This window comes from Canis lupus, chromosome 36 (genome assembly GCF_003254725.2).
Source record: "Canis lupus dingo isolate Sandy chromosome 36, ASM325472v2, whole genome shotgun sequence".
NCBI lineage: Eukaryota > Metazoa > Chordata > Mammalia > Carnivora > Canidae > Canis > Canis lupus.
Window position 1 is genome coordinate 29,214,077 of NC_064278.1, and position 27,887 is coordinate 29,241,963.

At 41.8% G+C, this 27,887-nt stretch overlaps 1 protein-coding gene and 1 long non-coding RNA gene across 5 annotated transcripts in view; one reads left to right on the top strand and one right to left on the bottom strand.

The window, feature by feature from the left end:
* ZSWIM2 (zinc finger SWIM-type containing 2) overlaps window positions 1-19,485 on the bottom strand; it is a 34,335-nt gene extending 14,850 nt beyond the window's left edge. Inside the window, exons 1-5 of one of the 4 annotated variants that reach the window (XM_049106306.1) lie at window positions 18,123-19,485; window positions 14,365-14,441; window positions 12,317-12,357; window positions 11,296-11,361; window positions 6,245-6,455 (exon numbers count right to left, since the gene is read on the bottom strand). In XM_049106306.1, the coding sequence (XP_048962263.1) occupies window positions 6,245-6,455; window positions 11,296-11,361; window positions 12,317-12,357; window positions 14,365-14,441; window positions 18,123-18,128 (401 nt within the window). In that variant the 5' untranslated portion in view covers window positions 18,129-19,485. Of the gene's footprint in view, window positions 1-6,244; window positions 6,456-11,295; window positions 11,362-12,316; window positions 12,358-14,364; window positions 14,442-15,324; window positions 15,533-16,077; window positions 16,242-18,122 lie in introns of those variants that run through there. The other 3 variants (XM_049106305.1, XM_035698341.2, XM_049106307.1) reach the window with 3 other exon arrangements.
* LOC112668241 (uncharacterized) lies at window positions 17,824-26,542 on the top strand. The gene is made up of 3 exons (XR_003141604.3): window positions 17,824-19,895; window positions 20,900-21,008; window positions 26,389-26,542. It is a non-coding gene; the product is annotated as an uncharacterized LOC112668241 (long non-coding RNA).
* Window positions 26,543-27,887: the final 1,345 nt, after the last annotated feature.

A 27,887-nucleotide genomic window follows, 5' to 3' on the forward strand; every position in this document is an offset into this window, starting at 1 on the left:
ATATTTTTCATTTTTAAAGAGACAACAAATATAATCTTAACAAAAGGAAAATTATAGCAATAATTATTGTTTTTTAAATAAAAAGCATCATTGAGATTGGGGTATTACCTTATTTTCCTAGAAATCACACAGTATGTAGTAGTACCTGACAAATATCTACTGAGAGAAATAATATTTTGGAAAATAGTTAGCAACTTAAAAATATGCAGTAGAAGCAGCCATGTGAAAAACTACATGAAAAAAAAAACTACGTGAATGAAAATTTTGACAAATAATCAGGAGTAAGAAAATGAAAAGTTCAATAGTAAATAGTTACCCAAATATCCAAGTCCAACTTTATAGTGCCTCAAAGAATAGTATGAATATGACACTCTTAACAAATGTTTGTATGGCTAAAAATTTCAATTATTTAGATTTAAAGATAGAATTTTGAGAAACTGAAAAGAATTTTTATAATATTAAAGTACTGTCTTTACTCTCAGAAAATTCTTTGTAACTGGTCTAAGCCATGACATTTATTCATGTGTATAAAACAAAAATGTGAAAATTATCCTACTTTAATAACTTAAGGTAGAGAGGGGAGTGAAGTGGAGTTAGGCTTTAATTTTCGCCCTTTATAATGTAGCCTAGAAATGTTTAGAATAAGAACAGGACCTTCTACAATGGCTATGTTAGGAAACAAAAGAAGGACAATTAAATAATAAGCAATAGGTAAAGCTTTTTGTTGTTTATCAATACGTCTTAGAAGAATCAGTTACAAACATATTGAATTAGAATTTTTTTCATAAGCTTCAAATATCCAAAGGAAAAACATGTAGAAGTGTGAGAAGATGGCAAAATAGAATCTTGAGCTCACCTTGTCCTGACTAACAGACACTCACACTGACACAAGAGCCACCTAAGTGCAGTTAACTCTCACCTGGAACATGGGCAGAACGGGCTTTTCACAGTTAATTGTGGAGGGAATTTAACATTGAAAAGTATAAGAGGAGCAGAGATAGGCTCAGGAACTAAACCCCTGGGGAGACTAACTACAAATACGAGGGACACCACAAGCATGGACAACTGGCAGGATGGGCCCCAACCCTAGGCACCCAAGGCACAGGGAACATGTGGGGAAGAGGAGTCACCACATTTGGCTTTGAAAACCAGTAGGGCTTACCAGTTTTTACATCAGCGGGGCTTAGCTCCAGGAGAGCCACAGGGTGATAGGAAACTGACCCTCCACCCTTAAAGAGCAGCATAACAAAAACCCAGCCCCAGCCAAAATACAGCAAAAAAGCAGCAGTTTGAAAAGCACTGGGGTTATCATGAAGGAGATTGATTTACTAATTTCAGAACGTGCCTCAGAGGAGTAAGGATCACTAGGAGACTTCTCCAAGAACAAAAGAGCTAGTGGGCACCATTTCTATCTTTCCCCATCCCAGAGGCTAGATAGCCAGATACCTGCAGGAACCAGCATACACACTCTCCACCTATTTTGCTATCACAGTGCTTCCTGCCCCCACATTATCCTGTGGAGCCAGACCAACCAACTTGCCCCACTTAGCAGGTGTCCCACCAAAGTAGCTCCTGGTCTAACACACTCTGCAAGCTGTCCCAGCAGGGACCAGCACCATTGCAAAGTGACGCCTACCCTGGGGAGAGAGGCAGCTAACTACACACACCAGTGTACCCACAGTCTCAGCAGCCAAACCTTACAGCAGGCAGCTTAGACACCACCCTGCCAGCCAGTGCAACTGCAGTGCTGGCTCGCAGACTGGGGGCAGGCATGAGGTCTGACTTCTGGCCCCATCCACCCATGAAAGTCTTTCAAGTGACAACACAGGAGAGTGCCCTGAGTTCAGTGTGACTGCAGTCCCAACAGGTAGGATGAGGGCAGGCATCCAGTGTGACCACTAATACTGCCCAACTACAAGACTGGTAGTGCTTTTAGATGGGTTCAAACTTAAGTGACCAACTTATATATACTTTTATTTTTTTAAGATTTTTAAAAATTTATTCATGAGACGGGCGGGGGGGGGGGGGGCAGAGACACGGGCAGAGGGAGAAGCAGGCTCCATGCAAGGAGCCCAATGTGGGACTGGATCCCAGGACCCTGGGATCATGCCCTGAGCTGAAGGCAGACGTTCAACTGTTGAGCCACCCAGGAAGCCCTAATATATACTTTTATATAGACTTTAAAAAATATATTATTTATTTACTTATTTTATTTATGAGAGAGAGTGCATGAGTGAGGGTGAGTGAGAGAGCATGATTGGGGCAGAGGCAGAGGGAGAGGAAGAGGCAAATTCCCCCCTGAGCAGCAAACCCAAAGAGGGGGTCCATCCCAGGACCCTGGGATCATGACCGGAGTTGAAGGCACTTAACCAACTGAGCCACCCAAGGTGCCCGTTATATAGACTTTTATATCCATGATGTTATATATGAACCTAATAGCGATCATACATTTAAAAAAACTATAAATTATATAGAAAAAATAAAGGGAAAGGAATCCAAGCATGACACAAAAGGAAGCCATCAAACCACATCAGAAGAGAGCAAGAGAAGGAAGGAATGGAGAAGAACTACAAAAACAAGCATAAAACAAGTAACAAAATTGCAATAAGTACCTAAATATCAATAATTACTTTAAAAGTAAATGAACTAAATGTTCCAATCAAAAGGCAGGGTGAGTGGATGGATAAAAAATACCAACTCATCTATATGCCACCTTCAAGGGACTCACCTCAGACTGAAAGACATATGGAGATTGAAAATGAAGAGACGGAAAACCACTTACCATGCAAATGAAAGTGAAAAGAAAGTCAGAGTAGCCATACTTATATTGGACAAAATGGGCTTTAAAACAACGACTGTAACAAGAGAAAAACAAGGACATTACATATATATAGGGAACAATTCAACAAGAGGATATAACAGCTGTAAATGTTTGTGTACTCACATGCGAGCACCTAACTACATAGAGGAACTATTAACAGACATAAAAGAAGAAATTGACAGTAATGCAATAATAGTAGAGGATGTTAATATCCCATTTACATCAATGAATGAATCAGCCAGATGGAAAATCAACAAGGAAATAGTGGCTTTCAACAACACGTTGGGTCAGATGGACTTAATAGATATTCAGAATATTCCATCCCCAAACAGTAGAATATACAATCTTTTCAAGAACACATGGAATAATCTCCAGAATAGATTGCATGTTAGGCCACAAACACGTCTCAATAAATTCAAAAAGACTGGAATCATATCATGTTTTCTGACTATAACATTATGAAATTAAAAATCAAACAGAAGAAAAAAGTCAGAAAAAACCACAAATAAATGGAGGCTAAATAACATGCTACTAAACAATGGGCGGGTTAATCAAAATATAAAAGAAATAAAAAAATGTGTGAAGACAAATGAAAATGAAATCACAATGGTCTAAAATCTTTGGGATGCAGCAAAAGTTGATCAAAGAGGGAAATTTATAGCAATACAGACATACCTCAAGAAGCAAGGAAGATCTCTAACAAACAACATAACCTTATAGCTAAAGGGGCTAGAAAAAGAACAAAACCCAAAGCTAGTAAAGGGAAGGAAATAATAAAGATTTAAAGAAGAAATAAATGAAAAGATACAAAAAACCCTCTCCTCAGACATTATAATAGATCAATGAAACCAGGAGCTGGTTCTTTGAAAGGATCAATAAAATTGATAAACTTTTCACCAGGCTCATCAAGAAAAAGTGAGAGAGGCCCCGAATATATAAAATCAGAAATGAAGAAGGAAAAATAACAGCCAATGCCACAGAAACACAAAGAATTAAAAGAGAATATTATGAAAAATTGTATACCAACAAATTGGGCAATGTAGAAGAAATGGATAAATTCCTAGAAACATAACACTTTCCTAAACTGAATCTACTTCCAATAAGAAATAGAACGTTTGAACAGACCATTTAGTAGCAAGGAAACTGAATAAGTAATGAAAAAACTCCCAATAGAAGTCCAGGACCAGATGGCTTCACAGGTGAATTCTACCAAATAATTAAAGAATATCTATTCTTCTCAAATTATTCCAAAAGATAGAAGAGGAAGGGAAGCTTCCAAATTCATTCTAGTAGGCCAGCATTATCCTGGGACCAAAACCAGATAAAGATACTACAAAAAAAATGTATAGGCCAATCTCTCTGATGAACATAGATGTAAAAATCCTCATCAAAATATTAGCAAACCTGGGACACCTGGGTGGCTCAGTGGTTGAGCGTCTGCCTTTGGCTCAAGGAGTGACCCCAGGGTCCTGGGATCGAGTCCCACGTCGGGCTCCCTGCATGGAGCCTGCTTCTCCCTCTGCCTGTGTCTCTGCCTCTCTCTCTGTGCCTCTCATGAATAAATAAATAGTATCTTTTAAAAATAATTAGCAAACCAAATCAAACAATACATTGAAAAATGACTCACCATGAACAAATGGGATTGATTCCAAGGATATAAGTGTGGTTCAATATTCATAAATCAATCAACAAGACATATCAGATTAGCAAGAGTTAGGACCAAAGAAAGTGATCTCAATAGATGCAGAAAAAGCATTTGACAAAGTACAACATCCATTCATGATAAAAACTCTCAACAGAATAGGTTTAGAGGAAATAATTTCTCAATATAATAAAGGCCATATATGAAAAACTCACACTAAAATCATACTCAATAGTGAAAAACTAAATGCTTTTCCTCTAAGATCAGGAACAAGACAAGGATGTCCACTCTCACCAATTTTATTCAACACATTACTGAGAGTCCTCGCCTCAGCCGTCAGACTAAAAATAAATACACGACATTCAAATGGGTAAGGAGGAAATAGAACATTCAGTATTTGCAGATGACATAATACTATACATAGAGAACCTTACAGACTCTAGCAAAGAATACTAGAGCTAATAAATAAATTCAGTAAGGTCATGGGATACAAGACCAACATACGGAGATCTGCTGCATTTCTCTACACTGATAACGAAGTAGCAGACAGAGAAATTAAGAAAGCAGTCCCATTTAGAATGGCATCAAAAAGAACAAAATACTTAGGAATAAATTTAACCAAGGAGGTGAAAGACTTGTACTCTGAAAACTCTAAAACACCGATGAAGGAAATTGAAGATGGCACGACAAGTGGAAGGAGAGTCCGTGTTCTAGGATTGAAAAAAGTCAATACTGTTAAAATGTCCATACGACTCCAAGCAACCTACACAGTGAATATAATTTCTATCAGAATACAAGCAACGTTTTTCACAGAACTAGAACAAATAATCCTAAAATTTGTATGGAACCACAAAATATCCTAAATAGCCAAAGCAAACTTGAGAAAGTAAGACAGAGCTGGGAGTATCACAATTGCAAATCTGAAGATACACACGAAGCTGCAGTTATCCGCACAGTACGGCACTGGCACAGAAACAGATGCACAGATCAATAGAGCAGAAGAGAGAGCCCAGAGAGAAACCCATACACAGATGACCAATTAATCTACGACAAAAGAGGCAAGAATAGACAACAAGGAAAAGACAGTTTTTCAATGAATGGTGCCGGGAAAACTAGACGGCTATTGGCAGGAGAATGAAACTGGACCCCTTTCTTACAAAAATCAACTCAAAATGGATTAGAGGCCTAAATGTGAGATCTTGAAACCATAAAAATCTCCAAAGAAACACAGACAGTAATTTCTTTGACATCATCCATAGAACCATTTTTCTAGATTTGTCTCCTCAGCCAAGGGGGAAGCAAAAGCAAAATTAAACTATTGGGGTTACCTAAAAATTAAATGCTTTTTGCACAGCAGAGGAAACAATTAACAAAACCGAAAGGCACCCTGCGGAAGGGGAGAAGATATCTGCAAGGGCTTTATCTGATAAGGGTTAATATCCAAAATATATAAAGAACTTATACAATTCAACACCAAAAAGCCCCTAAATAATCTGATTAAAAATGGTCAGAGGATCTGAATAGACATTTTTCCAAAGCAGTCACACACCAGGGTGACAGACACACAGGGAGATGGTCAAGATCAGAAATCGTCAGGGTTGCTGTCAGAAGGGACGTGAGCGGGGGAACGGGGGAAATAGGGTTAGGAGTACACTTACCTTGATGAGCACTAAGTAATGTACAGAATTACTGAATCATTACATTGTACACCTGAAACTAATATAAATGCAGTATTTTAATTATACTTCAATAAAATAGAGAAAGAAAGAAACATTTGTCACCTGCAAAATGTGACAGGAAGCTTTTTCTCTAAAAGTAACTCTTGACAAATAGAGCACATATCATCTGAGCCAATTTCCTTCTGTTTGATGTACCCGTCTTCCTCAATGTGCACAGCTTCGCCATTTGTTCTTTTTTGGGGAGTTTGAACTCGATGTATTCCTTGGAGCAAGTCACTGATTTCTCTCTCCACGAGACCTAACCGCAAAGCAGCTAGTGAAAAATTCCAAAGTATTAAAATTCGGTGGCAAAACTGGAGATACAGAAATGTAACAGATTATGCTGAAAGTTAGAATTTTTTGTCCAAATATCGGAAAGACTGTTGTGATTGAATTTTTATACCTACATTTACCACTTTTTGTATTTATTCCGAACCAAAAGGGCAGGAAAGAGTCATTTGTAAGAAGAATGAAAGTTATCTTTTTTTCCCCTTGTGACCGGAAAGAGTGCAAATATAGGGTTATAAAGGTTTTACACTGATTACATGATCGTGTTCCTCCTTGGATCGGTGTCACGATCTTACAATCTGACCTGTTCACCTTCTCCATAAACAAATACAACATAGAATTAAAAACAAAACAAAACAAAACAAAAACAAAAACAGGCACAAATGCAGAAAGGGGAAACAGGGATATTTGGGAAGCCAGTAAAATTAGTATCTGCTGGATGAGTAAAGAATGGATGGATAATGGGAGAGCAAGACTCAGCTGACGGTGCCGACTCTCCCGTCCTGGTTTAAGAGGGGAGAGGGTCTGTCAGAGGATCTTGGTAGCCACATCTTTCACAGATTTGGTCAGTATTCCTCAGGACAATCTATTATGAACTATGTTGCTTATTACCTGGGGATATGCATCCTTTGAGTTATGAATTTTCTCCATCTTGCTGTCCTGATAAGAAATTATTTTCTAATAATACATATGGTTTTGACCAGGGTATCTTAGATTCTTCATTCCCTGGCTCATCTCAGGCTCTTTTCCTTTTCTCTCTCTGTAACATGCCATAATTTAAATGCCGTCTGTTTTTGGTGCCCTGAATTCTACTCCTGTTATATACCCTGTATTATATCTAGAACATCCTTTAATAAATTTTTAAAACATTCACAAGGTCATGAAAAGCTTCATTTTTTTCTGGAAAGACTCTTGATTAGACACTAAAAATACTGAAAACATCATAGATACGTTTCAGTACAGAAATCTCTGTTCTTTGCATGCCATGGGGTGGCAGGTGGAATGTAAGAGGGTAACATACTGTAATTAACCATTACGTTGGGGGATGATGGCTATTTGTCACAGAGACGGAGCAACATCTGCTCTCTACAAAAAAACAAAAACAAAAACAAAAAAACCCACCACCACCAACAACAAAACATGGGGAGGAAAAAGAAGAACAAAAATTGTGCTTTTGGGAATAGAGATTTTCTAGGGCAGCAGAATCACTGAATATAGGAATTCATAAAAGGAGCTGGCCAGAAGCTGTCCTATGTGGTGTAATATGAATTGGAAGATACAAGGGAGAAACAAACTCTTCTGAGATCAATTTGGAAAAAATAAATGTATGAGACTAGGAAAGAACATTCTTTTATAGAGAAGAGCAAGACAGCTAACCTTATGGAAGATGTTCAATTTCATTAAACATCAAAGACAAGTGAGTTGAAATAAGAATGAGGCACAGACACAGAATGAATATTGCTACTGAATAAGTAATGACAAATAAATGAAATGTTAATGTTTCTCATATTTAGAAAAGTCATATGAAGGCATTCTAGATCTTCTAAGGGTGTGTTAGATACATGGGAGAATGGAAACTATTTTCTTATGCAAATTTACCGATTATCATGGACCTTGTATCTGGCATTTTTTCGTGTTTTGTAGGCTAGCCTCTTTTTTTTTTCTAAAACTATGGAAATATTATTAATGTTTCAGAGTATTTCTGTGTATTTTTAAGTTATTTTCTTTGGGGACTTAAGTGTTCTGTTCATGCCTTTCACACTATGGTTAAGTAATAATATGTACCTAACACATGAATTCCAAAGCAAAACTTGCAGAAAATTGATACACCGCTCAAATTGCAAATTACTAAAAGTATTTTATTTTATTTATTTATTTTTTATTTTTTTTAAATTTTTATTTATTTATGATAGTCACACACAGAGAGAGAGAGAGGGGCAGAGACATAGGCCGAGGGAGAAGCAGGCTCCATGCACCGGGAGCCCGACATGGGATTCGATCCCGGGTCTCCAGGATCGTGCCCTGGGCCAAAGGCAGGTGCCAAACCGCTGCGCCACCCAGGGATCCCAACTAAAAGTATTTTAAAGATCGATTTGGCAATCCATATGGGCGGCAGACTTAAAAATATCAATACTTCTACTCTAAAACCCAATTCATGAGATTTTGGGCTAAAGAAATAGTTGAAGGAAGAGACAGCTTCATGTACCAGGAATATAACCGTAGTTAGAAATAAACTAAATGACTAGCGGTAGAAGAATGTTAGCTAATTATGATTTACTATATTCTGTGGAATAATGTTAGCCATTGATGACTTTAATTACATAGATTACACAGCATTGAAAATGTTTACAAAGCAACAGTGTTTGATAAAAAAAGCAGAAGACAAGGTGCCCGTGGAGTACTGGGTTTGCATAAATATAAACTCAAAAAGGAAATAAGAAAGCATAAAAGTTTATGATATCTTTGCAGTGGGAATTTTAAAAAATTCCCTTAAATGTGGTTTTTACTTTATCTAAATATTTTATTAAAAAAGGAACAGATGGTATTTAGTAGACAAGAAATAGAGGAAAGGGAGAAGAGAGGAGCTCAAAAAGTCTGGTTTATACTTTGCATTCTGTCTGCTGTTAGCAGTGGACCTTTCAGAATCCCCCTTATAAAGAGGAGAGGGGAGCCGGATAGACTAAAAGTCTTTCTATGCCAACATTTGTAAAATGAAGAGGAGGAGAAGTTTCTGGCTCTTAGTTATTTGTCCCTCAGCTCTCTGTTAAAAAGTAAACTATCAAAAAGCAGACATTGTATTTAGAAGGAACTATTAGGTTGATAAATGTAGGTTTTGCTTAAAAACATTTGTTGGGGATCCGTGGGTGGCTCAGCGGTTTAGTGTCTGCCTTTGGCCCAGGGCGCGATCCTGGAGACCCGGGATCGAGTCCCACGTTGGGCTCCCGGTGCATGGAGCCTGCTTCTCCCTCTGCCTGTGTCTCTGCCTCTCTCTCTCTCACTCTGTGTGACTATCATAAGTAAATAAAAAAAATAAAAAAAAACATTTGTTGGACGATAAGAAAAAAGAAATGTCCAATGCTCAAAGCCTGGTATCTTTGTAATACAATTCCTGCATAATCATCTTTGTAAGTCTTCAAAAATAAGTCATATTTTTGATATGCAACACTAGGGTCCAAATATTTGTTTTCTGATGTGTTTTAGAAGAATCTGGGAATGATATTCAAAACACTCTTCCCAAACAAAACAAAACAGAACACTCTTCCCTCATCACTAGTAACCATCTCCTCCATTATGTACATACGTCACATAATCCTAATGAATAACTGTTTATAGCTTTCTTTAAATTAATTTTCATGGATGTTTGTTCTAGCTTCCATTTACATGATAAATTTTAAGGTGTGCAAATAGGATTTTCTCAAAGTTGACTAAAACTTCTTTTAAATATAGGAAACATGGGAGATCTTTTATTTTAGTAGGAAGCATTCATTTTTCAAAATGAATATAAAGGATTGAACATTAAAAAAAATTCCCTACTATGGTAGACTCATATTTATGGAACAAAACATGGTTTCTGTCCTCAAGAAGTACAAAGGGTAACACAATGTTAAATGTTATGTTGATCCATATCAAATTGCTATTTTTTGTAAATAGTAACACCCAGAAATGTTAGTATTCATAGGTTTTGATTTATATAAAGGACCAAGCAGAGGCTCTTGGTTAATGCACAGTACAGTGAATATTCATTGACTTTGGTGGTACAGAGGGGCACTGTCTAACTGGCCAACCACCAGCCACATGTGGCTACTGAGCACTTGACATGTGGCTCACGTGGCTGAAAAACTAAATTTTTAATTTTGCTTCATTTAAATTGAAACTGAAAACTGATAATAGTCACTAAAAAATTTATATTTGCAACAATTTGGGTGTCATATGAATCTTTTCACCAACTGATTACTTTTTGAAATCTAAGTGCAGAGCGAATATTTCCAATGAAAATGTAGCGTCTGAGATGAGATGCTCTGTAAGTATAAAATACCTGCTAGACTTTGAGGACAGCCTACTAAATACTGCATAATTTTTATATTCATCGCCTCTTGATGTGATAATGTTTTGATGTATTGAATTAAATCAACACATATGATTGAAATTAAATTTCCCTTTTTCTTGCTTTTTTTTTTTTTTTTTTTTGTTAATGCAGCTGCTAGGAAATTACATACGTGGCTTGCATGATGTCTCCGTTGGACAGCACTAGCATAGACGCTTGCGGAAATGATTTGTACAACAGTGGGGAGAACAAATAAGACTTGGAGAGGATGAAAACATTTAACTTCAGGTGGATAAAATGAAGGAATAGAGAAGAAAACAATATGTATAGATCATAGAACCTAATCATGGTGTATGAAGGGGTTGGGAGAGAGGATGAAGTAGAGAATTAAGGGACACTTCAGGAAGAACCTTTTGTCTACAATGTGAAGGAGGAAGCCCTGAAGTGCAGGCCCTGAAGAGGAGGAGGCTACTGGCAGCACTATGAAGAGCTCCTGAGGGTTGGAGAAAAGCGAGAAAGAGGGCGGAGAGATGAGAGCCCCGTGGGGAAGAAGGCGAGATACAGCGTGAACGGGATTCCTGGCTCCGACCAGAGATACGAAGGAAGAAACTGGGGCAGGAAAAGTCCCCTCCTTTCTGGTTTTGGAGACTAAAGAAGCAGCAAAGCCAATACATGGGGTGGGGAGTACAAGATGGGAGCACAAATGGGAAGAAATTTGATATTTAAATATCTACCTCTGGAACCTCTAAAACGGATCTGCCCCGAAGGCAGCTGGAAATACCTCTTGGTTGAGAAGACCCTGAAATCACTGGTACAGAGGAAACAGCAGATGCGGAAAATGGGAGACCTTCCTCAGAAAGTGTCAAGTGAGAGAAGAGTAAAAATAAACTTCTGTGAAACACTGACATTAATTTACTATTTAGTACAACTTTTAAAGGTTTATTGTAATTATTCTTATGTGATAGTTGAGGGGAATTTAACTTGGCTAAATAAAACCAATACTCTTAGAACTAAAAAAAAAAAAAACAATACTCTTAGAACTAAAAAAAAAAAATCGAACACTTATTATCATTTTAATCTTTACGAATATTATAAACATTTGCTAATAAATTTTAAAATGTCATTGCAATTCTTAGATGGGTTTATTGTAGGCCAAATAAGCACATGACTAGAGCAACCCTTCCATCGTGACAATATCTTTTTTTATAAAATCTGCAAATCCAGATGACCTGCAACAAAATTATTTTTCTCTTTTAATTTTGATAGACCCCAGAACTTAAAGTTACACAGCTATATGCTTGACTCTAAACTCAATTTAAGTAGTCATAAAAATATTTTATCCTTAAAATATGTATACTTGTATATTTTTTAAAAGATTTACATATACATATTTGCATACAAGTTTCAGTCAGTAGACATTTTTAAATGAAATTATGTGCCATGTCAACTGTCTATTGATGGGACCTAAAAAATTACATTTCTTATTTTTCCTGTAATTAAAATAATTTAAAATACAGAAACCACTGTGAATCTTTGCTTACAACGCATGAGGGAAATTTTGCCTTCTGAATAACTAGTCATTGTTTCACCCTTTTAAAAGTCCTACTGAATTTGAAATGATAAAGTTACATTTTTTTTGTTAAGGAAGAAAATTGTTCCAACTGTCTTAAATGTAACAAATTGAGCTATAGATAGTTGTCAGATTGTTTAGGAGAATAATTTTTTAAATTTAGAATATGTCCAAACAAAAAATTACTAACAATGTTAACTTCAAAATAATAAAAGAAAAAAACACAACTTACATTCATGATTCCTTGGAAGCTTGAATTTTTTCAACAAGACCCTAATATTCACAGGCCAAAAACAAACAAACAAACAAAAACATTTATTTCTGACAGAACCTAAAAAGATGTATTTTGTTTTAATTTTAGGATAGGGACAGCATTACAGAACTTATATTGCTGACAGCGTTATAAATAAACTTAACACTTACTGATTTTGTTATGATAGTAGGCAAATATGTTAACTATACTGAAATTAAAATAAAAAATTCAGACAAAAATAATAGTTAAATACATGTTTTAAAGTAAGCATTGTGAAAAAAGTGTGATGAATGAACATAAAAACATTTATAATAAAGAGATTTGCCAGTCAGTCCATGTATTTCTCTAGGAAATACAGATGTTCACAGAGTTAGGCTAGTGAGGGAATTGAGGTATTCATAGTACTTCCTTTCAACTTCCCTAGAAGTTTCTTACGCCCGGAAATGGAGTAATTTTCTGGAGAGTACCAAGTGGCTGCTTTCCTACATATAGCACTTTAACATATGACAGAAAAAATACTTAAAATATCACCAATTAAAAAGGACTATGGCTTTTTTTAAAGTGAGAAATACATTTAAAATTCTTAAACATATTAAATATATTTAGTATAATAAGGACTTGAATATTTCCATTTAGTTTGATTAATGTATTGTAAAAAACGAGTTACATTATATAAAAATGAGAACAGAAGGTTTTTGCCCCGAGGAAGCTAGCACTAAAAAAAAAAAAAAAAAAAAAAGAAGAAACAAACAAAAAAAAACACCTATTTTAAGAAATGTAATTATTATTATTTTTTAAATTTTTATTTATTTATGATAGTCACACACACACACACACACACACAGAGGCAGAGACACAGGCAGAGGGAGAAGCAGGCTCCATGCAGGGAGCCCAACGTGGGACTCGATCCCTGGTCTCCAGGATCGCGCCCTGGGCCAAAGGCAGGCGCCAAACCACTGCGCCACCCAGGGATCCCGAAATGTAATTATTTTTAATAATAAAACCAAACTGCAAGTTTTGAAAGGTTCATATTTTATATCTTCTATGCTAACTAAAGCAAATTATGTTAGCAATGCTGGATAGAAACTGATCAAAACAACAAAAACTAGGTAAATGAAAGTTTTGGAAATGACAAATACACACCGTTTTGTTTTGTTTTGTTCAACCTATAAAGAAAAGCACTCAAAATGTGGGATACACTTTCCTCTCAATTTTTTGTTTGATTTGTTTTACTCTCAAAGATCAATCAGACTTTCTATAAAAGTATATTTCATGATTTGTTTGTGTACATATAGGTGAATAAAACAAAATGAGTTTGAAAGAATGAAAAACATGGAAAAAATTCCAAATTATTTCCAAACACTAAGTGGAAAGAGTCTTTAAATTTCCATTCCTAGGATTCCTCTACAAATAGCTTCTCAGACTAGAGGAGAAATTTCAGGTTCGTCGGAAGTAACCTTCAGTGGAGTCCTACTACCGTCTTGAGTCATAGTAAACGCTTATTGAAAACAAAAATAATACGTTAAAAATACATCATAATGAAAAAATCAAAATGGATTTTTTTGTTTTAAGTCATTTGTTGTACTGTATTTACAAAGAAAACAAACAATTCATCAGTTAGAATAAAAATTAAAATGTATGAAGGGATTTATTTTTAACTGACCACAAATAGAAATCCTATAGTCAGAACATAAGTAACAGTAGTGATGTGAATGAATCAGGGAGGTTTTTCTTTTTTATAGTTAGATTTCACATTTGTATGTACATAATGAGACCCTCAGAAGTGATTTTTTTCTTAATAAAAACATAAACATTCAAAAGTTGCAGAGGTGGTCATATGTTTCTCAAGTTAGACCTTACTTAATTTTCAAGATGAAATAAAATACTGCAAAATATACTGAAAAACTACAGCCATTTTACCTTAATATTCTCCCAATGCCAAATTTCTTTAATCTGGTACTCAAATCACAAAAAAGGCAATATTGTAAGAAGTCCCCTTGAGGCCGACCTTTATTACAGTTACTTACCAGCATATATGCTTACAAAGTTCCCCTCCTTTCAGAAATGTGGAACAGTTACAAACATGAGGATTTCCTAAAAAAACCTTTAAAAGAAAAATGCATACTTAAAAAAAAAAACTCTTGAGCTAATTTTTAGAGTTAGAATAAAACTAATTTAATAGATAATAGAATTAAAAGAGATTTTCAAGAGGTAATTTAGTTTAGGTGACTCCAAAGGTTGCATATAGTGGATGGAGACATCTTAACTTTGGACACCAGCCTCTTCATATTCTTTGTCCGGGTTAATGATCCGCATCATCAGCTAAGACTGTTTTTAGGTGACCTACACTCACTTTTTGAGAGCTAAAAAAAAAAAAAAAAAAAAAAAAAAAAAATCTACACATTTCTTACTGAAAATTCCTTCTGCCTTGCAGGGGAGCTAAAGATCTTTCATACAGTAGCTCATCCTGGATTTTCGTTTTGCACATTTAAATCGGCATATAATTTTACTTGAGAAGAATAATTTTACTCACCAAGTGTATATTGACTAAAACAAATTACTAACTACAGTAAGTGTTATGAAGGACAACGTAAAAGGAAAAAAAAAGGATATCTTAAATAAGCATAGGCTAGTAATTTGTACTCGGTGCTTAAGATGCAGGACACTGAATTAAAATTTTCCAAGTCAACACCTGGCTGACTTTTGAGGGGCAAGAGTGGGATATGCAAATATAAAATATTGTTGTCTTTCAGAAAAATCAAAAATAATTTTTATTAAGGCCTTCCCAAGGAATTGTCATCTAAACAGCACTTTCAAAGGATCTCCTTGGAGTTTTAGAGTAACTAAAGAGAAAGAAAAACCGATTTTATTGATTTAGTAAGTTACAGGTACGTGAGGACCCAAGACCGGCGCAACACAAACCCTATATTTAAATAAAACGTCTCATATTTTCAAGCCTAAAGATCAGGCGAGGGCCGTGACCTTACAAGAGTTGATGCAATTTGGAGTCCTGACTTCCAAACACGAAACTTTTCACTCATTTCTAACACATACTATATCCCTGTGCCATCTGCGGGTCTTTAGAGGCTGGAACTCGCAGTGCGTGGGTGTGGCAGTGAGAATCCGCAGGGATCCTGAGGGTGGTTGGATCCCCTGCGGGCCCAGGAGGGCCGGGGGGCAGGGGGGCCAGGGGGGTCAGGGGGATCAGGGAGGTCAGGAGGGTCGGGGGGCCCAGGAGGGCTGGGGGGCAGGGGGGCCAGGGGGGTCAGGGGGATCAGGGAGGTCAGGAGGGTCGGGGGGCCCAGGAGGGCCGGGGGCCAGGGGGGTCAGGGGGATCAGGGAGGTCAGGAGGGTCGGGGGGCCCAGGAGGGCCGGGGGCCAGGGGGGCCAGGGGGGTCAGGGGGATCAGGGAGGTCAGGAGGGTCGGGGGGCCCAGGAGGGCCGGGGGGCAGGGGGGCCAGGGGGGTCAGGGGGATCAGGAGGGTCAGGAAAGTGGGACAGGGGGTCATGGGGGTGGGGGGTGGGGGGTGGGGGGTGGGCCGGGGGGGCCAGGGAGGTCAGGGGGGTCAGGAGGGTCAGGGGGGTGGGCCAGGGGGGTCAGAGGGGCCAGGGGGCTCCGGGGGGTCGGGAGGATCTGGGAGCCAGGAGGGTCAGGGGGGTCAGGAGGGTCGGGGGTGGGCCAGGGGGGCCCGGGGGTCAGGGCGGGGTCCAGGGGGACCGGAGGCGAGGGGGGTGATTACTCGGAAGTCCCCGCGCTCGGGCTCCTCCTCCCGGAGCAGGAAGCCGGTGGGGCCCATCTGCCGCAGGAGGTAGAGGCCGCCGCGCAGGGCCAGGTCCTGCCGCCCGCCCACCAGCTCCCGGGAGCGGCCCCCGCAGCCCCGCGGCCGCAGCATCCCGCCGCCCACACGCCCCGCCCGCGTCTCCCTGACGACGGCCCCGGCCAGGTGACGGCAGCCGAGCCCCCGCCCCCCGCGTCAGGGCGCCGCACACCTGTCTCCAGGGCCCGGGACGCCGAGGCCCCCACCGCCGCCGAGGCCGCCCCCTCCGCCGCCTCCCCCTCCGCGGCCAACGCCCCCCACCCGTGGCCTCCCCCCTCCGCCCGGCGTCAGGGTTCCCCCCCCACACCTGTCTCTAGGGACCCGGGACCCCACGGCGTCCCGCCTCCCCCTCCCCCACGTCCTCCCCGCCTGCGGCCTCCCCCCTCTCCTCGCGGCCTCCCCTGTCCCCTGCGGCCTCCCACCCCGCCCCCGCCGTCAGCACCCCACCCGCAGCCTCCCCCCTCTCCCCACGGCCTCCCCCCTCCCCTCGGCCTTCCCCCTCCCCTCGGCCTTCCCCCTCCCCCGTGGCCTCCCCCTCCTCCCGCGGCCTCCCCCTCCCCCCGCGGCCTCCCCCCTCCCCCACGTCCTCCCCGCCTGCGGCCTCCCCCCTCTCCTCGCGGCCTCCCCTGTCCCCTGCGGCCTCCCACCCCGCCCCTCGCCGTCAGCACCCCACCTGCAGCCTCCCCCCTCTCCCCTCGGCCTCCCCCTCTCCCCTCGGCCTTCCCCCTCCCCCGTGGCCTCCCCCTCCTCCCGCGGCCTCCCCCTCCCCCCGCGGCCTCTCCCCTCCCCCACGGCCTCCCCCCTCTCCCCGCGGCCTCCCCTGTCCCCTGCGGCCTCCCACCCCGCCCCCGCTGTCAGCACCCCACCCGCAGCCTCCCCCCTCTTCCCACGGCCTCCCCCTCTCCCCTCGGCCTTCCCCCTCCCCCCGCGGCCTCTCCCCTCCCCCACGGCCTCCCCCCTCTCCCCGCGGCCTCTCCCCACGGCCTCCCCCCTCCCCCACGGCCTCCCCCCTATCCCCGCAGCCTCCCCCCGCCTCCCCGCGGCCTCCCCCTCTCACCCGTGGCCGCCTCCTCTCACCCGCGGCCTCCTCCTCCCCCCGCGGCCTCCCCCCTCCCCCGTGGCCCCAGCACCCCCGCCCCTGCCGTCAGCACCCCTCCCTCGGCGCCGTGCCCAGGTGCCCCCGGTGCCGCCCGCCCCCCCCCCCCCCCCCCCGCAGGAGCCCAGGGCCCGGGTCCGAGGCCGGGCGGCGCGAGGCGCATCTAGCATCTAGGCCGCGTGTTGGCGGCTGTTGGGCGTCGTGCACTCGCGGACCTGCGCTGCGGGCGACAACCTCCCCGGACCGCGGGGCTGAGCCGGCCCAGGCCTGTGACCGCGGCCTCGGGGACGCCTGTCGGGCGCCGCTCCGGGGCCCCCGCGGCCTTTCCGAGAAACCGAGACGGGTCACCGCCGAGCCTGGGCAGAGCCGGGGGCACCCACAGTGGGAGGCGGGGGGGGGGGGGCGGCGGCCACGGGGCTGCGGACGGGGGCGGCGCCCTCCGCGGGGTCCGAGGCGCCCACTTACCTGCCGGCTCCACCCTCCCGCGTCCACGACGGCCGCCGAGCAGACTAGGGCCGCGACCCGGCCACGGTGAGCTCCGGGTGTTGCGGCAAAATACCCTACATCCGCGGTAACCTCATATTCAGACCCACAGAAATCATAAACTGAATTCACTTAGATCATCCACACTTACAATTTTTAAAAAATCCAGATAAATGAGTGACAGTCTCCACTTTCTATAGAACGAGTTGGGCTTCAGAGCAAAGCATTCACTCAACTGTCATTCCCTCTCTCTCCATATATGGACAATATATATTCCCCTATACATTCCATACATATGGAGCGTATATAGTTAAAGAATTAACCTTGAAGAGAACTTTAAGAAGTGAACAATAGCAAATAATTGTTAGGCCTGTTAACGCTCACTCACTGTCATTAGATGCAGCTTGCTCCCCTGTAAGTGCGAGGCGTCATTTCCGGGAAGGCCACATGTTCAAGGCGCACGAGGCTTTATGGAAGCTAGAGGAAAGCTCACAAATTCCGTTTTGGGGGGTGATAAAAGTCGGAATATTCATGCGTTCATGGAGGTTAAAAAGAGAAAGCACAGATTGTTAGACAGAACTTCGGTCTAGATGTAAGACGTTTGTTTTTATGTCTGTCAGTTGAGACTTTCAAACGTTTTCATAGCCAGGTGACTGTCCCATATGTTTGCTTCATCTCTTGAGACTGTGTGACATGAGTAATATTTGCAAATAGTAAATCAGGGAATTAAATTTCTCCCTTCAGCTTGTTGTGCTCCCTTCCAAGTCATAGTGGGAAGCATATTGCCCCAGAGACGAGGGAGGCGGTGAGACCGGGAAAGGAGTCGTTGCTAAGCCTGGAGTTTCATGAATTAAGTTGTTGTCCCTTCGGCAAGACAGTTTAGCTGTATGTCACCAGAAAGACATACACCATAAAGACCAGAACCAATACATTTTATCAATCAATCTTAAGTACCTAGGTTAAGAGAGAAAAAGTGGGGCCTGGAATGCCGGGTCGCTGGACTGTGGGAGACAAGGCCGTGGGGTGCAGGAAGCCGGTGCACAGAGGTCGGTGCAGGAAGTCGCGCTGCTCACAACAGGGTGCACTGGGCCGGGTGAGGGTGGCAGCAGGTGCAGGCACGGACTGAAACGCTGAGGCGGGTTTGGGAGGACCGAGGGCACCCAGGGAAGGCGGGTGGCTCCGGATGTTTGCTTCGGGAAGGGCGTCAGGGCGGTGCAGCTTCCTGGGAGCCCCGGCCTTTGGCCCAGTGTTCCCGGAGGCGCACATAGAGGGGCCAGTTGAGGACACACGGGTCAGGGGGCTGCTTCTGCGGAGAGGGGTGTGTGTCCACGGCCCAGGGCCGCAGGCCGCACCCCGGCGTCTGGCTGGGGCCGCGGAGACTCAGCAGTGTCCATGCGACAGAAGCAAACCCAAGGGCGGGCCCAGGGCTCTGCTGCTGAGGTCAGTCGGGGCGTCCTGAGCTACACACACGACTCCTGTAAGATCACAGCAGCGTCTCTGGCTCGGGCAGGGGGCCAGGCCCGGAGCGAAGCACCCAGTTTCCTTGCTGGCACTGAGGGTGCAGGAGGCCACCTGGAAGGGAGGCTGGGGGCCTCAGGAGGAGCAAAGTGGCCTCTGGCTGACACCAGAAAGGTAATGGGGTACACCTGTAGCAGGGAACCGGATGTTGCCAGCGACACGAGTCAGGTTGAAATCTGATTCTTCCTTGGAGCTTCCGGCTAAGAGTAGGTCCTGCTGACTTCTGGACTTGGGTCTCACAATACCCGGACCAGAGAGCGCGGCTGGGCCCGCCTTGACCTCTGACCTACGGAACTGTGCCCTCATAATGAGTGTTGTCTTAAGTCACTGTTTGTGGGAATTTTTAAAATATCAATAGAAAAGGAATATACAGGGCCACTAGCAGGTGCATATGCGGCCATTGACAAATTTACAGAAACTGTTAGAGGAACAAATATGAATGGAGAGTGCTGACTGACCGTCTCGGGGGAATAAGTAAAAATATGAACGTGAAAGTTTTACCCCTTGTTATCTGCTAGCACAGGGTTGGACAAGAGAATCACTCTGGCTGGTTCCAAGTATAAAGTCATGTACTACAGGACATAAGGAGGTTTGCAGAATGTTCAGTAAGACCACAGAAACCAGGCTTTGACCATGTACTAAGGTGAGGAACTCAGGAAAATTGCTCATTCATACCATGAGATTTTTTTTTTTCAGTGGAAATACCTCTGAGTCACCCAAGAAGCTAGGGACCAGACCTCAGTGCCTCCACTGTGGTTGCAGAAAACCAAAGAACTTCATATCTGGAATTTTTAACTGGGCTTCATGGTCTCAAGAGCTCTGCGTTTGCTTTTCAGGTCTGGGCAGAAGCTAGTAATAATGTGTTACAATCTAGAGGCCAAAAGAAAGAAAAACCTGGGAACTATGGAAAGATGGTTAAAAACAAAAACTGGACGGGTGAAAAATGGCTAAGAGAGGGAGGTCAAAATAGATGGCCAGCTAAAAGGAGCAGAGAATCGGAAAGAGCTTCTTGTTTTTAAAAATTATCGTCAACAAAAAAGTTCCCACTACAAAGGGATATGTACCTCAAGCAGAAAGAGCTTATCGGATGTTACAGGATGAAATTAATTGCAATTATTGCCATGCTTGGATATGTAGTTAATAAATTTCAGAATACTAAAGAGAATGAGAAACGCTGTTTGCAGAATAATAAAAAAATATAGATACAAAGAGGCAAAAATTAGGTAAGCATCGATTTTTTGTTTGCATTTATATCAAACTAAGTAGGACTCGGCATATGGCCCATGAGTGATTAATGAATGAGAGAGGAACTAGAGGACACGTATCAGAAAAGTCAGGGTCATTTTAATTTTATGTTTTTTTTTTTGTTGTTTAATTTTATGCTTAAATGGTTCCTATTAATCAACACCTGTCCTTTTATGACATAGCTTCTCTGTTTTCTTTATGTAGTTGATTCATTCTTTGGTTGGTTTGAATAATTTCTTGAATACTTTTTGCAGGAAGACAATGTGAATGAAATGTAGTCTTGAATAACGTCAATTATCTTACAATTGTTTTCACAGGTGAATGACAGTTTGGCTGGCTATAAAATACTTGGATAAAAATCTTTCTCCTTTAACTCTAAAAATATTGCTATATATCTTGCAGGTGATCTGTGATATCGAAGGCATAATCCTGAATCTAATTTTTTATTCTCTATGTGTTGCTGACATTAACAACAAATCTTTATAGTTAAGACTTCAACCAGGATCATTTCGTGAGTTTTTCATTAATATTTTTGGCACTTGATCAACCCAGTGTCTTAGTACGTGACATTACTGTTTCTGTTCCATTGCTTCAGATTCTTCTTAAAGAATACCAATCATCTATATTTTGTATCTGGTTTTATTTGCTTGATTTTGGTCATTCTTATCTATTATTTACTCTTTCATCATTTATTTATTTATTTATTCATGAGAGATGCAGATAGAGAGAGAGGCAGAGACACAGGCAGAGGGAGAAGCAGGCTCCACGCAGGGAGCCTGATGTGGGACTCGATCCTGGGACTCCAGGATCACGTCCTGGCCTGAAGGCAGGCGCTAAACTGCTGAGCCACCCGGGCTGCCCATCATCATTTTTTCCCCCTCAACTTTTTTCTTTTTCTTTCTGGCAGAGCTCTACTTTTCCAAGTTTCACTGAGGCATAACTGACATACCTGACTGTATAAGTTTAAGGCATATGCCATGATGATTTATGTCCACTCTGAAATAATAACCACAATAATAATTCAGCTAACATCCATCTTCTTATATAGACACAGTAAAAGGAAAAGAAAAAAAAAGAAAAAAGGGAAAAAATGTTTTCTCTTTGTGATGAGAGTTCTTAGGGTTTACTCTCTCAACAGCTGTCCTATGTATCATATAGCAGTGTTTGCTGTCATCATCATGTTGTACGTCATATCCCTAGTACTGACTGACAGCTGGAAGTTTGTACCTTTTGAGCACCGTCCTCCAATTTCCTATCCACCTACCTCCCCATTTCTGTTAACCACAGGTCTGAGGTCTGATATATATTTATTTTTTAAGATTCCCCATACAAGTGAGATCATACAGTATTTTTCTTTTTGTCTGACTTTTTCACTTAGCGTAATGCCTTCCAGGTCCATCCATTCATATTGTCACAAATGGGAGGATTTCTTTGTGTTTTTTGTCAGTTTGTGGCTGAATAATAGTCCATTGTATCTGTATCCTTCAACCTCTTTCATTCATCCATCAGTGAATACTCAGGTTGTTTCCATGTCTTGGCTATTATAAATAATGCTATTAACACAAAAGTGCATTTTTCAATTTAGTGCTTTTGTCACCTTTGGATGTATTCCCAGAAGTGGAATTGCTGAATCACATGGTAGTTCTACTTTTAATTTTTCGAGGATTCTCCATACTGACTGAGGATTTTCTGTAGTGATAGTACCAATTCTACCCAGATTTTCTATTTCTTCCTGAGTCAGTCTTGGTAAATTGTGTTTCTAAGAACTTCTCCATTTATTCTGGGTTGTATGATTTGTTGGCCTCTTGGGATCCTTTGAATTTCTGTGGTATCAATTGCAATGTCCCCTTTTTCATTTACAATTTTGTTGATTTGGCACTTGGGTCCTTTGTCTTTTTGCCTTGTTTAGTCTAGCTAACGGTTTGTCAATTTTGTTTATCTTTTCAAAAAACCAACTCTTGGTTTGGGTAATCTTTTCTATTCTTCTGTTCTCTATTTCACTTATTTTTTTCTCTATTATTTCCTTTCTCCTGATAACTTTGGACTCATGTCGTTTTCCTTTTCCTAGTTCATTAAGACAAAAAGTTAGGTTGTTTATTTAGAATCTTTCTTGCTTCTTAATATAGTCATTTGTTGCCTTGAGCTTCCCTCTTAGAACTGCTTTTGCTACATCCCATAAGTCCTAGTATGTGTTTTCATTTTTATTTGTTTCAAGAAACTTTTAAATTTCTTCTTTATTTTTTGATCCATTGGTTGTTCAGGAGAGTATTATTTAATTTCCATGAGTTCATGAATTTTCCAGTTGTCCTCTTCTTATTGATTTCTAGTTTCATGCCATTGTGTTCAGAGAAGACACTTGGTATGATTTCAATCTTCTTGAATTTTCCGAGACTTGTTTTGTGGCCTAACATAGCCTAGAAATATCCTAGAAAACAGACCTAACATGCTAGAAAATCTTCCATGTGCTCTTGAGAAGAATATGTTTTATGCCATTTTGGGGTAGAGTGCTCTGTATATGTTGGTTAGGGCCATTTGGTCTATGGTGTTGTTCAAATCCACTATTTCCTTATTGATTCTCTGGATGAACTATCTATTGTTGAGCATGGGATACAAAATCCTCACCTATATTGTATTATTATTTATTTCTCCTTTTAGTTCTGTTAATTTTTTAAAAAAGATTTTATTATTTATTCAAGAGAGACACAGAGAGAGGCAGAGACACAGGCAGAGGGAGAAGCAGGCTCCCTGCAGGGAGCCCGATGTGGGACTCGATTCCAGGGCCCCGGGGTCACGCCCTGAGCTGAAGGCAGAAGCTCAACTACTGAGCCACCCAGGCATCCCTAGCTCTGTTAATTTTTTATTTATATTTCTAGGTGCTCTGATGTTGGGTGCATATTTTGAACTGTTTTATCTTTTTGATATATTTACCCATTTATCATTATATAGTGACTTGGTTTTGGTTTTGTTTTTTTTACCATTTTTAGATTGAAGTCTATTTTATCTGCTATAAACCTAGCTTCCATTGCTTTTTAAAAAAATTACCATTTTTCTGAAGTGTCTTTTTCCATCCTTCACTTTCAGTCTATATGTCTTTAAGGCTAAAGTGAGTATATATATATATATATATATACATATATATATATATTTTTTTTTAATAAATGCTGGGCTTGAACTCATGACCCTGACATCAAGACCTGAGCTGAGATCGAGTCAGATGCCTAACTGACTGAGCCACCCACACCTAAAGTGAGTTTCGTAAAGGCAGTATCTTGTTGTATTTTCTTTTTTTTTTTTTTTTAAAGATTTTATTTATTTATTCATGAGAGACAGAGAGAGAGAAGCAGGCTCCACACAGGGAGCCCGACGTGGGACTCGATCCCAGGTCTCCAGGATCACACCCCAGGTGAAAGCAGCGCTAAACCGCTGAGCCACCGGGGCTGCCCTTGTATTTTCTTTTTATCCATTCAGCCATTCTATTATCCTCTAACTAGAGAATTTAATTAGTTTGTCTTTAATTATTGATAGGTAGGAATTTACTATTACCATTTTGTTAATCGTTTTCTGTTTGTTTGGTAGATCTTTTTTTCCATGTTTCTGCTGTCTTTTTTGGTGTGTTTTGATGTCTTTTGGTATTAGCATACTGTGACTTCTTTATCGTGTTCTTTTGTATAATTACTACAGAATTTTTTCCTTGTGGTTGATAAGGCTTACAGAGCATATCTCAACTTATAGCACCTTATTTTTAAACTGTAGCAATTTAACTTCAATAGAATCTGTAAACTATAGTTTTACCTCTCCTCCCCCACAGATTTTAGGTTTTTGCTATTACAATCGACATGTTTTTATTGTGTAACTAATAACAGATTATTGTAGTTATGGTTTGTTTTCTTTTTAAAATAGAATTGTAAATGAATTATGCATCACTACTGCCATATTGCTATGGTAATATGCAATATGGTACCATATTGCTATGACTGTATATTTACTATGATTGGTGAGATTTATGCTACTTTTTTGAGTTTTTATGATGTCAATTAGAATTCTTTTACTTCCACTCAAAGAACTGTCTTCAGCATTCCTGTAAGGAAGAACCCTCTTTAGTATTTTCCATAAGGCAGTCTGGTGGTAATGAATTCCCTCAGTTTTTGTTTGTTCGAGCAAATCTTTATCCCTGCTTCTGAAGGACAGCTTTACCAGGTTTGGAAATCTTGGTTGACAGCTATTTTCTTCCAGTATTTTGAATATGTCATCCCATTCTCTCCTGGTCTGAAAACTTTCTGTTGAGAAATCCACTAGTTTTATGGGAGTTTTTCTTGTATACAACTTCTATCTTTTCTCTTACTGCTCTTAAAATTCTTTCTTTGACTTGTCAAAACTGTCAAAATTTAATTATAATGTGCCTCAGGTTAACCCTATCTGATTCAAACTATTTGAGGTCTTTTGGGCCTCATGGATGTGGATGTCCATTTCTCTCTCCAGGTTTAAGTGTCTTTCTTAAAAGCGTGTCCTTTGTCCACCTCTTGAAAAGTGTGCCTTTTTTTTTTTTTTTTTACTGTTCTTACAGAATCTTTTCTAAGTTGCCCTCTTCTTTTTATTCATCCTTGATGAGTAAAGGTGGTAATTTCTTAGAGTCTTAGTATTTGCCTCAAGCAGGGAACAAATGGAGTCATCTTGTTTTGCCTCGGTATCTGCTTGGATTTGTTAGAATCCTCCTGTTATCACTGTAGGCCAGTGTGGTCCACGCTCCTTTCTAAGTCTGTTCCCCGTGGCGTCAAAGAACCTTGATGTTAAAGGAAGAAACTCTACGGCAATGCCACTCATACCGTATCTGGTGCGCTTTCCTTGTTTCTGGTCTTCCGACGCAGCTGTTTTTGAGGTCGTTTTGTTCTCCCTGCTGTTGCTGCAGCTCGTGCAGTCAGAGTTAGAGCCATCGACCAGGTCCTTGGTCAGCAGTATAGTCTACGAGGTACGTCCCCCCCGGCTCCTCTAGTATAGTTCTCTGCAAATAGTGCAGACCCGTGTTCCAGATTTTCTTGCACCGTTTTGCATTTACTTAATCTTTATGCTGTAAGGGGGTCAAAAGCGCTAGCTGCTTTAGTTTCAGTTACTAGCTGCATCTGGAAGCCTGCAGGCACCACATCTTAGGAGAGGGTCTTGGAGCACTAAGAAGGAATACTTCTAAAAGGCACGCGTGTGAAAAGGTATCACTTTGATCTCCACCATCCAAGGGGGCTTGATGCATTAGGCGCACTGGCTCAATTAAGAAGGAACATTTGGGCGAGTTCCACTGTCCAAGAATGAAAGCCTCTTTGGTGATGTTGGAAGATTCTCATCACAGAAGACGCTTGAAGGCATGCTGAATTGGCATATTCGACGAGCGCTGCAGGTTGGCTTGCAGAAATGAAAGATTATCCTAAATATCCTCTGAGGGACATTTTGCCTTTCTTAGAGTCCGTAATTACGCAGACTAATGTTGTTTTAAAGCTTATTTGAACTAGTTGCCTCTCACTATTCACTTGCTGATGGAACCTATGTCTAATATGAGATCTTTTATACAATTTTCAGTAGCGCTCACGAATCTTTCCTATAAATAGGAGAATGGGAATACTACCTTAGTTGTCGTACTAAAAGAAAATCAACATGAAAGTATTTTGAGAGTTCTGTAAACATACACAAAACTTTTGAATATTTGATGTGTAAATATAAATATCTTACTCATTGGAGAATATTTCTTGTGGACCTCGTGGGCTGTAATATCACCAGGCTAAATATTTCACAGGGTCCATGTAAATGAAAAAAAATAATATTTTAAAAGTATGTTGTTTTGTCTTAATTGTTTCATTATTGACTTGGAAAATACATTCAGCCTGTTTCTTCTCTTTACCCTCCAGATGGTAATTTTTCTGATGTCATCTTGGCACCATTCTTTACTGCATAGTAGGAACTGAATTCATCTCATCTATAATATGAATATATTATTGGAAATTACCTTTGTAACAAATGACAACACCTGACATTCTCAGAGTAAAGCCATAAGAATATTAAAAGATAGAAAAATATTACATTTCTAAACAAAATGAATGAAAATGTTGTGTGTGTGCATGTGTTCATAGTCAGCAAAAAAAAAACCCCATGGTGCTTCGACCTAAGCCATGTGGAAAATCCCAATGTGGGATGATGCCCTGGAGCGAATAGTCCCGTGGATACTATCCCATCTTTTGGTCTCCAAAGTTGTTTCCTCCACTAGGTCTAGAACTCCACCGTGCAGTTCTGGGTATCTCTAGGCAGTATTAGCAGAAGTAAGGCAAAAAGAAGAAGCGAGGGCTTTACTGCACATCCGTGTCTACCCCGCAGTGACTCTCCTGCCGGCGTGTCCAGTGAATGGAGGGAGCGTAGGTCACCGCACCCTTATTTACAGCTGTTGGGCAGAGCGGACACTGGCCTGGCTCATGAAGGTGGTCCAGGCTTCTTCCCCTTTTTAGAAACTGAGCTTATACTCAGAGGGAAGTTTCTGGAGAGGATAGTAATAAGCAGATCTGCAGGGTGCTGCACGGTCACACCGATGGCAGGGAACGAGGGGAGGGCCCGGGGCAATCCTGCTGCCAAGTCTTCAGAGCTACGGCGAGTCTCCTACTCTCCAGCCCCAGCATCGCAGAGGGCCACCCCCATTAGGGGCCCTTCTTCCAGGTTCTTGTCACTCCCCGCCCACTCAGGTCACAGTAGTTGGACAACAAGGCCAGACACCAACCAGAACCTCAGGCGGAGGCCGTGCCCTCAGCTCGGAGAAAAGGAGGCCTCCGAGGAGCCCATCGGAGCCAACAAGGCTTTGCCCAATAGGGTTGGCCCAGCTATAGCCACTCACAGTCCTTGCTTCTGTGCCCTCGGAGCGCCTGTCCTCCTGGCGCCCGGAGTAGAGGCCCCCAGCTCCCCGGCTTGGTGCTGCCGGGTTCAGGTCACCTGCCTCAGTTTCTCTTTTAAGAGTCACTACACTAAATCTTCTTGCTTGAATTGGCTTCAGTGAGTCTCTTTTGGTGGCCGTTGGGCATTTGTCTCTCTCTCTTTTTTTTTTTAAGATTTACTTATTTATTCATGAGACACAGAGAAAGAGAGACAGGGAGAGAGAGAGACACAGAGAGAGGTAGAGACCCAGGCAGAAGGAGAAGCAGGCTCCATGCAGGGACCTCGACGTGGGACTCGGTCCTGGAACCCCGGGGTCACGCCCTGGGCCAAAGGCGGAGGCTCCCCCACCAGGCCCCCCCCCCTCCCGCCCCAGGCACCTGTTTCCTAAGACAGGTGCAGGCTGCCAGCAGCTGAGCCGCCCACCCCTCGGGCCCTCTGCTCCCTCTGCTGCGGGCGCTCCTGGTGACCACGACTGGGCAGGTGTCTGCAA